The sequence below is a fragment of the Cucurbita moschata genome, unplaced genomic scaffold (assembly GCF_002738365.1).
Source record: "Cucurbita moschata cultivar Rifu unplaced genomic scaffold, Cmos_1.0 Cmo_Scf00015, whole genome shotgun sequence".
NCBI classification, from domain to species: domain Eukaryota; kingdom Viridiplantae; phylum Streptophyta; class Magnoliopsida; order Cucurbitales; family Cucurbitaceae; genus Cucurbita; species Cucurbita moschata.
The window spans coordinates 3,255,474-3,270,148 of NW_019268531.1; the positions used below are offsets into that span (position 1 = coordinate 3,255,474).

The 14,675-nt window shown below is 36.9% G+C and overlaps 2 protein-coding genes across 2 annotated transcripts; both read right to left on the reverse strand.

The window, feature by feature from the left end:
• Positions 1-1,717: 1,717 nt before the first annotated feature.
• LOC111453568 (BEL1-like homeodomain protein 9) lies at positions 1,718-5,555 on the reverse strand. Its single transcript, XM_023094706.1, has 4 exons — positions 4,796-5,555; positions 3,453-3,793; positions 3,307-3,367; positions 1,718-2,334 (listed from the first exon to the last, which is right to left on the reverse strand). The coding sequence occupies exons 1-4, from the start codon at positions 5,372-5,374 to the stop codon at positions 1,909-1,911; spliced, it is 1,407 nt and encodes a 468-aa protein (XP_022950474.1). The 5' UTR covers positions 5,375-5,555; the 3' UTR covers positions 1,718-1,908.
• Positions 5,556-8,693: 3,138 nt separating this feature from the next.
• Positions 8,694-12,595, reverse strand: LOC111453567 (protein NRT1/ PTR FAMILY 5.6-like). Its single transcript, XM_023094704.1, has 5 exons — positions 12,407-12,595; positions 12,103-12,320; positions 11,465-12,021; positions 10,270-10,699; positions 8,694-9,313 (listed from the first exon to the last, which is right to left on the reverse strand). The coding sequence occupies exons 1-5, from the start codon at positions 12,546-12,548 to the stop codon at positions 8,867-8,869; spliced, it is 1,794 nt and encodes a 597-aa protein (XP_022950472.1). The 5' UTR covers positions 12,549-12,595; the 3' UTR covers positions 8,694-8,866.
• Between the last annotated feature and the right edge of the window lie 2,080 nt (positions 12,596-14,675).

Below are 14,675 nucleotides of genomic sequence, written 5' to 3' on the forward strand. Positions count from 1 at the left end.
CCCTTTTTTTTTTTTTTTTAACTAAGTTAGTGTTTTTCAGTCAATTTAATATATATTTTTTTTAAATAGTAAATATGTGATATAAAAATAAATTAATTAATATTCGATTATTCCACTTAAATAAAATAAAATGTAATTGTTGACTTAATTTTAAAAAAAAAAGACTTTATTATAATATGAAATTTTATTTAAATTTCTTAGAAGAAACTTTAAAGCATAGGAATGAGAATTTGAATTATCATAGCAATGCCACCTAAATCTTAGCTGTATCGTTTGTATTTAAAATAATAATAATAATAATATGATATATTTGAATATCTTATTTGCAAAAGAAATTTAATAAAAAAAAAAAAAAAGGCTTTTACCGCTTGGCTCTTTTAAATGCTTCTTTCCTTGCAATTATATTGGCTTTTGAAGTACTTAAACGGTCATCGGTCTAAGTTACTTCAAATTAATTTTGTCACGTCTTATATTTTTAAAATGTATCGGCTAGGGAGAGGTTTCCACACCCTTATAAATAATGCTTCATTTCTCTTTCTAAACAATGTGAGATCTCACAATCCACTCTCTTTGGGAGCCCAACATCCCTGCTAACACGTTGTCCGGTGACTAGCTATGACACTATTTGTAACAACTCAGTCCCACTATTAGTAGATATTGTTTGCATTGACCCGTTATGTATAGCTGTTATTCTCATGGTTTTAAAACTCGTTAATATGAACTACGACCAAGGAATTTCCATACCTTAAGGTCCAATTACAAGGACGAGAGCCAAGAAGCTACAACAAACCTTATACAGTTATATTCAAGCTATGATGAGCTTATCAAAGGAAATTATAGAAGACGTTGGAGACCTTTATATGTTGTGCAAAGTTAAGCTTCAAGAAAAAGATGAATTAAATGCACTTTAAGTTGCATTTAATGAACTCCGTTGAATTTATGAAACTAGTCCAAGAATGACTAGTAAACACATTCCATTCATTGCACTATTTAATTATACTTTCATTATTTGTTTGTCATATTCAGGCTAGTTTTAAATATGGGAGATAAGATTATATTGTAACCCACATCAGTTACCATATTCCACCGTTAACTAGTCATTTTAATATGGAGGTTATGGGTATTTCTCATTTACTAGTCCATTTAATCTGGGAGTTACGATATCACATAGGTTAAGGTTGTCAAGGCTATATAAAGCCTTTCTTTTTTTGTTTGATTAGACATCAGATTTTGGAATAAGAAATAGAATTTCTATTTTAGCTTTATTGAGAGTTAAATTCTTTTTTTTTTTTTTTTGTTGCAAATTTCTGTGTTTAGAACTTGAATCATTTAAGCTCCACAAGATCAATCTTGCTTGTGGAGTGATCTTGTGGAGCGATTCGAATCTCAAACAAGTGTTCTTACGTTGAGATATTTGATCAACAAGAATCATTCAAGTTAGACATGATCGATCTTGCTTGTGAAGTGATTCGAATCTCAAACAATGTTTTTGCCTTGAGATATTCGATCAACAAGTTAATCTCAATCTTACTTCCCTTGGAGTGATTTCCACATATGACTAATCTAATAGGAGGAGGTTTCCATATCTTTGTAAAAAATGTTTCGTTCCCCTCTCCGACCAATGTGAGATCTCACAATGATTTTCGTTCGTACAAAGTTGAGAAAGTTTGTAATAAACACATTATGTGTGTATATATATATATATAGTAATTCAACATTACAAAGAAACAAATTAGGCCAACTCCAATTTCATGTCAGATTATAAAATTCTTACACGTAGCTCAAAATTTGTGAGTATAATGTCTGAATTAACAACCTCGCTGCCCATGATGTCCTAAATTGAACATCTTTACCCAACAAACCACACACACACAGGCATATATGTATATATATATATATAAACATCAATCAAAACCACTCATTTACAAACCCTTCACCGTTGGCTTCTAACCCAAGGTTAAAATGCTGAGCTGCATTGATCGGAAACGGCTCTGTGAGAGTGATCCCGCCGTGATTCTGGTGGAGCCCCAGAGTTAAGGAAACGTTGCCGGCGCCCATCGTGGTGGCTCCGGCAGGCGGGTGAGGGTGGTGGGTCGGAAAGAAATTGGAGTTGGATAAGTGGAGTGGGTGTTGGTCATGGTTTGAAGAAGATGCGTTATTCAATGATTGGTTTGTGGATGAAAGATGGTCGTCGTTGTTGTTGTTGTTTAAGGGAGTTCCATTATTGGCGTCCCTGTGCTGAGATTTCTGAGCTTCCCTTGTTTCTAGCATGTGGATTTCTTCCACCATTGGCTTCCATAGCCTCACTCTTGCATTGATGAACCAGTTTGATACCTGAACAAAACTCCCACCACAATTTAATATAATCCGTCCAAACCCACGACTAGTAAATATTATCCTCTCTGAACATTTCCTCCCTTCAAGATTTTAAAACGAGTTTATTAGAAAGAGGTTTCCACAATGTTTCGTTCCTCTCTCCAATCAACGTGGGATCTTACAATCCACCCCCTCGGGGAGTTCAACGTCCTTGCTGGCACACCGCCCAGTGTCTAGCTCTGATAACATTTATAACAGCACAAACTTACCGCCAGTAGATATTATCTTCTTTGGACTTTTTTTCCGGGCTTCCCCTCAAGGTTTTAAAATGCATTCACTAAACAGAGGTTTCCACACCCTCATAAGAAATATTTCGTTCCCCTCTCTAACCCACGTAGGATCTCACAACCACCCCCTTAGGGAGTCCAATGTCCTCGCTGTCACACCGCCCGGTGTCTAGCTCTAATAACATTCGTAACAGCACAAACCCATCGCTAGTAAATATTGTCCTCTTTGGGCTTTTCTTCTGGGCTTCCCCTCAAGGTTTTAAAACGCGTCCACTAAATAGAGGTTTCAACACCCTTATAAGAAATGTTTCGTTCCCCTCTCTAATCAATGTTGGATCTCACAATCCACCTCTTAGAGGGCCAACGTCATTGTTGGCACACCGCCCGGTGTCTGACTTTGATACCATTTGTAATAATTCAAGCCCACCGCTAGCAGATATTGTTCTGTTTGTATTTTCTCTTTCAACTTTTCCTCAAGATTTTATCTCACAATCCACTCCCTTAGAGGGCCCAATGCCATCGCTGACACACAGCCCAATGTCTGGTTCTAATACCATTTGTAACAGCTCAAACCTATCGCAAGTAAATATTGTCCTAGGTGTATTTTTGAGATTATAAATGTAACAGCTCACCTGCAAGTAAATATTGTCCTAGTGTATTTTTGACATTATTTTATATTAATCAATATAGGGATGAAACACACCTGGCTTCGCGAGAGACCAGTCTGGTTAGCCAGCATGAGCTTGTCGGTATCCGTAGGATAACTGCAAGGTAAAAAACCAAAGGCTAAGTTGATAGGTTAACAATAAGCTCAATCATTTCATTCATATTCTTCCACACAATTCTTACGGATGGAGGAAATGTTCAAACAGCCAAGCTCGTAGGACGGTGACAGCACTCTCGGGGAGGCCTCTCTGCGGGCGCCAAACGGGTTGGTGATCCACGAATCCCCCACTGTTGTTGTGAATAGATCTTTGACAATACGGGTTATAAGGCGGCGGCGGCTGCTGATGCTGCTTGTTCAATTGGAGCTGGTCGGCAATGGCATTCTTTAAGAATCTGAAGTGCTTAAACATAGCTTTCACGGCTAAGTTCACGTAGGGAGCTGCATTGCCAAGCCCACCAACGTACTCGAATGTTGTCACCACTGCCTGCATCTGCTGATAGTATAGCTTATATCTTCTATAAACCTGTGCAATAGAGAATCAACAAAATTACAATCCATGCCTGATTTGATACCATTTCAAATCACTAAATTTTGAAACTTTTGCTTATTAAAGTATTGATATTGAAATTTTTAGTCTGATTTAGAAATCGGGTACTTCTCTCTTCCTACACGGCCGCGCACGTATCCAAGATACAAGAATTCCATAAAAGATTTAAAGAAAAACGAATCTAGCAACTAGGCTATGAACACAGCTCAGTGATTAAGACATCTATTCAACGACTTAAACAACAGAATATCACGATGATGAAAGCATTGAAAGTTTCTTTAAAATAGATTCCCTTTTTAAACGACTTTAGACAACAAACATATCTATCCTCTTAACCTTGGTTTAACCGAGATTGTGCGGTGGATCAGACAGCTTAAATAAGAAACATAAGAAACAATGGATGTTTGTGCATATATTCCCTTTCATTAACTTTATCTAAAAAAGACATATGTTGTTTAAAACATCAAAGACCACACATTTGATCCTCAGCTCCTCAGTACAAAAAAGAATCTAATGCACATAAAATAAGAGAGATTATTTCAAATTCAAAACCCCATTAATTTAATAACCAAACAAATTAACATATTCCATGTCGGTTTAACCAATGCCCAACATCCAAATTATACTAAGATCTTTCTTTATGGAAAATAAAATAAAATAAAAATCCAAACTTTATAGTAGTTAAGAGTCAATCATGGATTCCATTTGACATCTTTTTTATATAAATTAATTTAACAAATTAATTGGCAGGCTAGGCTATAGTATTAACTTAAATTTAATACGTTAGTCCAATCAAAATCCGTCACGTCAACCGGTGAAAGTCATTTCATTTGGTAAGAAGTAATTATATTAAAATGCATGTATATAAAGTATTAAGCAATGGAGAACAAGAGAGCAATTGAATTAAATTAAATTAAAATTTAAAGGGAAAAAAAATAATAATAATATGTTGTATGATTATGTAATTAAAAGAAGTACCTCGTCGAGCATGGTAATAAGCCTAGATTTTCTCCTCCGGCTTTCAATTCCATCGTCGGTGGGGTGATGATGAAGAGCGGCGGTGGGAATATCAGCGCCCAAGCTGTGAAGAAGAGGGTCAACAAGGGGGGAATCAGGCGGGAACTTGTCGGCGTAGTGGAATAGGTCGTGGAGTAGCTGCTGAGCTGGCTTCAAGAATTTGGAGGTAAGAAGAGGGGCGGGGGAAGAGGCGTAGCGGTGTTGGAGGTTGAGGTCAAGGGACAAGGGTGGTTGTTGGTCGGGGAGGAGCGGGGGGAGATGGTGGGCGGCGGTGGCGAAAGCAGCCGGGGGAGTGGGAGTGGGAGTGGGAGGGTAATGATTATGATTATGAAGATTAAAAGAGGGGTTTTGATGAAAATCAAAATCGGGGGAAATTAAAGAAGAGGGATCATCATCATCACCACCACCACCACCACCACCATGATGATGATATAAAGGAAGGAAATTGGGATTATTAGTAGCGCCACTCCCAACTCCTACTCTCAGCTTGTCTCGCCTGCTTTGCTGTGGGACATGGTAGAGTTCAAAACCCTCCGCCATGGCCGACTCAAACAACAAACCCAACACAATTTTGGATATATAATATTGTAGAGAGAGGAGAGAGAGAAGGTGGGTTGCTGCAAAATTCAGAAGTGATTGAGGATTGGAGGCGTGGGATTCTCTCTATCAGTTTCTGTAACAAACAAATTTTAATTTCATACACTCTTTCACAAGTTACCACTCAAATAAAAATCCCATCTTTTTTTCTTTTTCTCTCTCTTCCATCTCTTAATAGGGTTTCACACTTCTGGACAAGAACTGGGCAACCGGCTATTCCCGGTAAAATAATCAAATTCCACTCTTTTAACCTGTGCAACTTTCTAAGTTCACTGCTAGCAGGTATAACATGTTTGCATCGGGAGTGAAATGTGTGGTGGGTGTAGAATAAAAACAGAGATTTTTTTTGGATCACTTACCCATTGCTCTCCACTTATCCATTGGGTTCCTGTACCAGGAGAATCTAATTCACTTCAAACCCCTCCTTTCTGTGTTTTTTTTAGAAGATATCTTTGAATGTTTTTTTTTTCGACTTTTAATTATATTTATTGTTTCATATTATCCATTTTTACTGTGTTTATGTTTATTATTATTATTATTATAAATGATATTCTTTTTAATTTTTGGAACGATTTTGAAACTCAATGCTACTTAGGACGTGACTTAAAAGAAATGAATTGTTTATACGTTTATGTGAAAATGTATTAACACAGGACAAACGAAACGACTGAATTGGTTAGTTTTTGACCGATTAAGATCCTCAAAAGATTTTTTTTTTTTTTTTTTTTTTTTGAAGATAGTACAAAAAATGTTAAAAAGTTGGAAGGTTGAATCTGAGTTTGGAAAGTATGAATGAGTAGATGTAAATATAATAAAATTTAGGAAGATGGGAATAAATAAAATAAAGAAAAAACGAAGAAGAAATGACAAAAATTCAAAATACATCGTACAAAAGTCCTGGATACAAACTACCCCTTTCAACACACACACACTCTTCACCCATCAACTCATTTTGACCATTATTTATTTATTTATTTTATATATAATTTTAGTTAAATAAGCCTGAGAATATACTTGCTAAAATGGAAACGTTAATATTTTCTTTTATGTTTTTAATAAAAAAATAAACGAAAGGATTTAAATTTGACGATGATACCCCATCATTGAAATGGGCTCGGGAAACGTACTAAATTGAATCACAATAAATATTTTTGGTCCCATCTTGTCTGTGTCATCCTTACACCACCATACTAACGAATGGTGTGTCAACGAGGACGATAATTCTGAAAAAGAGTAGATTGTGGGAGAAATTTGGTTGATAGTGAATGGGATTGTATGGTCAAAATATCCAGAACTGAGTGCTTTTAAGACATCCCAGAGCGGTAGTAAGTTAGACAAAATATCAACAATTTTCCAAAAATGTCAGTCTTTTTTTTTTTTTTGGTCAAATTGGAAAAAAAAAAAAAAAAAAACAACAAAGTGGGGCACTGTTGAGGGAGCTGGCGGTGTCTCAGGTGACGTCCTCATCTCTCTCTTTCACATGTAATAATACGTTACCAATTTGCTCGAAATTGGCGTAACCTCTTTCACTTTTTACCGACTTGTTACGTATCATTGGTAGCTTTACGATGATGAATATCGAAATAGCACGTAGGAATAAAAACATGGAAGGTTTCTTTGTCCTCCTAATTTCATGGGTCTCACTAATTATGTGTCGATTTTTAAATTTTTATTTTTATTCTAAATCACTGTTACTCTTAATTTACCTTCTTTTTTTCTGGTCGAAACCGAAGGGCAATAAGTAAATAAATATTTTAGGTAAAAAGTTTAAAGTAAGATGGTAACTTTTAAAAGAATATAAACATTTTTGGCATAAGTACTTTTTTATAGTTTGGCTTTTTTTTCTTTTTTTTTTTCCTTTTAAATGCTTTCTCTAGGAATGAAACATATTGTATGCTTTATTCCTATTTGGCCTTAGACTTTTTAATATTCTATTGTTTTTATTTTATTTTATTTAACTTTAACCTTTCAATAATATTATTCTAATTTTTGTTATAATTATTTTAGAATATTTCGTTCATCAAAATATCATCTAGTTTTATGTTTAGATATTTTTTAATTTATAGAAAATTAATTAATGTTATGTTACAAACCAATAATAATAATAAAAAAATTATGTCATAGATATTGGCTCTGTGTCTATTAGAGAGAGTTTTTCACTTTTATAAAAAAAATATGTCGTTTTACTCTATAGGTAAAATCTAACATATTAGAAAAGTAATCTATTGGACTTAGTTGTAAGATCTGGCAATTTGTTGTTTGGTCAACAAGCTTGTATTGGGTTTGACCTAGAGGCGTTAGGTTACAAGAGATCGTTGGAACGGACGAGATAAAATCATGCGCACAGGACCGACTAAGTTATTTTGATATAACTTTTAACTTTTCAATATTATATTATCCCTCGACTCCGTTATCAAATTCTAATCTTTTCTCAAACTCAAATCGTATTACGTATTTAGAGAGGGTTTCAACTCACATGTGATTTGGGTCAAGATCATACCTTTGGGTCCCCTAATGAACATCGGGAAATGAACAAGGAAATAAAGTTACCATGGGGTAAAAAAAAAAAAAAAAAAAAAACTTTGGAGTGACGTCATGTGATGAGATGATGGGGAGAGTAAATGTAGGTGAAAAAGAAAGGCAACTTTACCCAATTAATAAGGGACTCAATGCCCTTAGCTAAGGAAGAGGTATCCTTAATTATGTTCCTTAACCGTCCGATGAATCCTCGAATCGCGGATTCAGACAGGGGTTGATGATGCACGTAATTAATGTCACAGTCACTGTTGGCGGCTATTTACTGCCTTCACCCACCAAATCTACCCTTTTTTAATGCGGTAAATTCTCGTTTCTCTAGGACAATTTGGTATTTTTACTGACTGCTGCCTACCTTTTCACACCCTCTCTCTTTTCTTTAATATGTTCATTTTTAAATTTAATATGTTTTAATAAATTTCAATTTTTTTCCTAAATTTATAACTCTTATACATACAAGGTGTAAATCTCTCCCTAATAAACACATTTTAAAATCGTGAAACTGACAATAATATATAACGAGTAAAAATGGATAATTTCTACTAAGAGTGAGCTTGCATTGTTATAAATGATATCATGGTCAAACATCGAGTGGCGTGCCAAAGAGGACATTGGACGGCCAAGAAGGGTGGATTGTGAGATCCTATATCGGTTGGATAGTGGAACAAAATATTCCTTATAAAGACGTGAAAATCTCTTACTAAAAAATACTTTTTATAAGACGACAGAGGAGGATGATCCTTATTAGTTATTATTACTAATAAAAATGGTTACACATAATTAGATAGCAACTTTATTTTTGTTAAAATACATAATTACTATTTTACCCCTTAAAAATATACACTAAAATCTCCATTAGTCACTATATAATACCAAAGCCAAAACGCGTCCCAATTAGTCTTAAGCCATGGACTCTCCATTTTCACGCGCTTCATCTTCGTTAGAATCGGCGACGCACACGCGCCGCTGCACGTTCTTGTAAGAGTAGCGGCGAGCGATGAGTATATAGACGCAGAGATTTGCGGCTGTGACGGCGGCCAAGAGCCAGTAGAACTTGTCGAGGCGGCTGCTGTTGAGGTCCTTGCCAAACCAACTGCTTTTACCGGTCCGCCTGGTTATGTCGTCGACCACCGTGATGAGCAAGCTGCTGAGAAAACTTCCGGCCCCTATTACGCTGAGGTAAAATGCGATGCCGAGGCTTCTCATTGAATCGGGAACTTGGTCGTAGAAGTACTCTTGGAGGCCGACGATGGCGAAGCCGTCGCCGAATCCGATGATCAGAAACTGTGGAGCTAACCAGAATACGGACATTGTTAGGGAGCCTGTTTTTGGGTTTTCAGCCACCACCTGGTTCAAAATTGGGCAAAACCTTGTAATTCATTGTTACACAACTTTGGTTTAATTACAAATTTAATTAGTGTCATTTCTTTAAAAAGTTTTTAATTTGTTTAAATTAAGTGTCAGAGTAGTCTCTTTCCAACTTATATGAGATCTTACTATCCATCCCTTGGGGCCAGCATCCTCGCTGGCACACCGCTTGGTGACTAGCTCTGATACCGATTACGTATCATTGAATGCTCTGTTCCTCTCTCCAACCGATATGAGATTTTACAATCCACCCATTTGGGCGCCCAACATTCTTGCTGGTACCTTGCTTGGTGACTAACTTTGATACCTTAGGTATCGTTTGTTAGATGAACACGACTCTCCACAATTGTATGATATTGTACACTTTGAGCATAATCTCTCATATGTTTCCTTTGAGCTTCCCCAAAAGGCCTTGTACCAATTGAGAGAGTATTCTTTAATTAAAAACTCAAACTTAGCCATGCCAATAGGTTGGATGATGGAAGTCCACGTCGGCTAATTTAGGAAATGATCATGGTTTATAATCAAAGAATACTCTCTACATTGGTAATGAGGCATTTTGGGGAAGCTCAAAGCAAAGTCACGAGAGATTATGCTCAAAATGGACAATATCATACCATTGTGGAGGGTCGTGTTCAACTAACATCTGTAATATGAGATTTTACAATTCACCCTTTTGGGGCCTAGCATCCTCGCTAACACACCGCTTGGTGACTAGCTCTGATATCGGCCCCCAGTGTCCTCTCTTGCATACTACTCCGGTGACTAATTCTGATACTATTTGCAACCGACTAAATCTATCACTAGTAGATATTGTCCGTTTTATCCCATTACGTATCACTGTCACCTTTACTGTTTTAAAACACATTTATTGAGGAGAGATTTCAAGCTTAGTTTTGAAGCGGGGGAAGTTGTAAAAAATGGTTTAAGAATACCTGGAGTCTCTTATGCTCAACCAAGGCTGCAATGATCATTGTAGCAATCACAAAAAGCATTCCGATGCCTATTCTTTGGAGGATGTTAATACCTCTCTCGTTGCCGGTGGCTCGTCGGAGCATGGGCACCAACAGCTTATCATAAATGGTGAGGGACACGATCATTCCTATGGCAGTCAGGCAGAAGATGGTGGTCGGCGGGAGGATCAAACCGTCGCCCATCTTCCGGTTCAAGTTGGCGGCTTGTTTTATGAAGAACGTCGAGGTTTGAGCTATGGTGACTCCGAACGGCAGAGTCGCCAACCAAATGGGTATCATGTTCAATATTAGCTTCATTTCTTCCACCTTCGTCACCGTCGCTAGCCGCCATGGACTTTGCTTCTCCGCCGATCCCCCCTTGTCTTCATAAACCGCCGCTTTGTCTAGAAATCTATTACCCAATCAACAATTTTGTTATTGCACAATATTTAGGACATTCAAATTTGAGTTTAATTTTCTTAACTTAATTTCTACTCGGGTTAGAAATCAGGCTTATCCACAATGATATGATATTATCTTTTTCGGCTTCCTCAAAATGTCTCATACCAATGAAGATGTATTCATCCTCCACTGAGACCTATGGAGCCCTCCCTCGAACATAGTAACATTAAGAGCCTCCCCTAAGACCTATCGAGCCCTTGAACAGCTTCCCATTAATCGAGGCTTGACTCCTTCTCTAGAGTTCTCAAACAAAGTATACAATTTATTCGACACTTGAGTCACTTTTGACTACAACTTCCAGACTCTTCTTTGTGAGTCACTTTTGACTATACCTTCGAGACTCTTCTTTATTCAACATTAGAGAATTCTATTAACACAGTTAAGTTAAGGGCATAGCTCTTATACCGTGTTAGGAATCATGACTCTCTCCACAAGAGAAAAGAATATTTTTTAATTTCATGACCATTTCCTAAATTAGCGAGTGGGTTATCTTTGTTGAATGATGGAAGTCCCAACTGCACTAATTTAGAGAATGATCATGGGTTTAGAAGTGAGGAATAGTAACTGCATTGTTATGACTCTTTTTGGGGAAGCCCAAAGCAAAGCCATGAGAGCTTATACTCAAAGTGGACAATATCATACCATTGTGGAGAGTCCGATTCGTCTAACCCTCTTAAACACTAAATAAAAATAATATTTTGATTTGATTGCTTACTTGAGGTTTTGGGTATGGCACAAGAACCTCCCATGGGCGGCGTTATTAGCTGTCCTGGGAAATTCATGCAATAAAGAAGGATTGGAAGGGAGTGGAAGCTTTCTCTTCCGAATGGCCGCCACAACAACCTGCAACAACGGCGTCAAGGGGCTTCCAGATGGCTTTCGGTACCGATAAAACGGGCGGCCGGCGACAAAAATCACGACAGAAACCACCAGCACCGCCGTTAGAATGACATCTGCAGTTCCCCACCCGAAGTGATCCTGGATATAAACAATGATGGTAACGCCAAACAAGAGGCCAGAACAGAGCCCGAAATTCCACCAATTGAAATAAGACATTTTTTTCTTCCGTTCTTCCGAATGATCGTCATCGAATTGGTCGGCTCCGAAGCTCTCGAGAGATGGCTTGTGCCCACCAGTTCCTATGGAGATCATGTAAATTGCGAGGAAGAAGATGATCTCATGGCTCTTCCGTGCCTCCGGGCACACCTGATCATCGCCTCCACAGGGTTTGAAACTTGGAACGAACGCCGACATGGTTAACAGAGTCAACCCCTGTTTCAACAATCACTCACATCTTAAAATTGGGTAATAATAATAATAATAATCAAATGGGGTATTGAAAATGAAACCGACCAAAACGTAGATAACGGAAGAGAGGAGAACGGTGGCGTAGCGGCCGAAGTAAGCGTCGGCGAGAAAGCCGCCGAGCAGAGGCATCAAAGTGGTGACACCGGCCCAGTAATTGACGCTTCTCGCCGCCGTCTTCAGCTCTTGATGAAGCACCTTGGTTAGGTATATAATCAAACTCGAAGCGATCCCAAAATAGCTCAGCCTCTCACCGAACTCGATGGCTGCAATCCCAAATTTCAATTTTGTTAATAATTAATCAAAAATTGATCCACCGGTGAAGAACAGAGGAAGAAGTAGTGCGTTATACCGATGATGAACAGAGAGGCTTTCCAAGCGCCGGTGGAAGCTCGGAGAGGCAGCCTCCCTTTGTAATCAAGAGAAGAATCAGCAACCCATTTGTCATCGCCGCCATTAGCTTCACACTCCAAGCTTTTCGACATCTCACACATTTGGTTGTCAGTTCTCCCAATAAGTTGGATGTGGACAACAACCGCCCAGTATCTTGGACTCTACTTGCTCCACTTTCCACTCCTTATATAAGCCCCAACATTTTTTAAATTACAAATTTACCCCTTATTTTTTCTAAAAATTACGAATCTATTAAAAACAAAATTAAAATTAAAAGGTACCTAAATTGTATAAGTTAATTAATTTACCCCTTATTTTTTAATTTTGTGTTGAATTTGTTTTTTTTTTAGATAAAAATTAAAATATAATATTGAAGTCAAACATATCAGCCATTAAGAAACTTTAAAAAATTTAAAAAAATGAAGCATTTTCACCCACTGAAAATATTTAATAAATTAAAAGCTGTCTCCCATGTAATTGGCCCTTAATTTTGCCCTAATCATTCACTCGTTTAATAACTTTTTTTTAATTAATCACATTTTTAATAGAATATGAATAAATAAAAAATTATTTCACCCACCATCGTCTATTAATTACTTTATTAATTATGAAATCTAGAAGGACAAAGAAGGAATCCCTGTTCTTGTGTTTAATGAGATGGGATAATCATGGACATTAAATTTGTTGATTAATTTTTTTTAAAAATTATTTTTGCCTCTAATAATATGATGGATGATGCAATTAACCAATATCATCCTTAATGATGCTTCAACTTTAGAACAAAAAGTAAATTAACCAAAATTGGCTGGATCGGTGATGCTCGTTTAGCAACTTAATTGGCTGGATTCGAGTGTAATCATATTTTTTAGTATTAGAGGTTGACTCAACAAAAAAAAATTATAACCCGTGAATTGAAGGGAATTATTGGTTTTTTAAAAATTCAACCCAACCTAAATTGTGTAACCCAATCAAAATGTAGTTTAGATAATTCGAGTTATCGAGTCATATGAACTCTCCTGTCATTTTTTTTTTTTGGAGTGATTAAGTGGGTAAGGTTGAAGAGATTAGGTGGGTTTACTTTTGATTGTGGTCATACCACTCTCTTTAAAGATGATATCAATTTGTTTTAGAAGATCTTTAAATGTCCTGTCTCACCCACCTAATGGCTTAGCCATATGATCAAATTCAATAGTGTGTGAGGTTTTATTGCGGCCTCTAGTGGAGCATTATATGTTGACTTCCAAGTGAATGATAATGATAGATACAATGTCAAATCTATATGTATAATTAAAACAAGCCCAAATTGAATTTCTTTAAATTCAATCATCATTCAATCTCAGCCTTACACAACTTAATTCTAAAACCTATTTTGTATTTGGATAATTCTAAAACCTATTTTGTATTTGGATAATAATCATCTTCTTCAGATCGCTTGTGATTGAGATCCCATATCGGCTACAGATAGGAACAAAACATTCTTTATAGCGGTGTGGAAACCTCTCTCTAACAAACGCGTTTTAAAACATTCTTTACAAGGGTGTAGAAACCTCTCCCTAACGACAATATGTAACAAGTCAAAACAGACAATATTTATTAGCGGTAGACTTGGGCTGTTACAAATAGCATCATAGCCAAACACCGAATGGGGTGTCAACAAGACTTTTGGTCATTAAGGGGGTGAATTGTGAGATCCCACATCGATTGGAGAGAAGAACGAAACATTTGGCCAATAAGGGGGTGAATTGTGAGATCCCACGTCGGTTGGAGAGGAGAATGAAACATTTCTTATGAGGGTGTGAAAACATCTCCCTAATATACACGTTTTAAAACCGTGAGGCTAACGGCAATACGTAATGGGCTAAAAAAGACAATATTTGTTAGTGGTAGGATTGGACGGTTATACGTACTTAATGGTTCATAGATCAACTCAAAAGAGATTTTGACTAATGTATCTAAATTTTAAACATTATAAACGTTAGATTCGTGGAGACAGAATGAAGATGATAAGCGGAATATACTTCACATTTGCAATAGAGTTGAGACTCTAATGATGACGAAGAACCCTTAAAATTTGTGGTAGCATGTTAGCGATACCACTAATGCTCTCAAGCCAAGATCAGATGCACCCAAAATGAAGAACTATTGTTTCTTGTCTAAAAAAATGAGATCAAAAGAGAAGGGAGAAAGATGAAGAACAGCAAAACTCTACTTCAGAGAGATGAAAATTT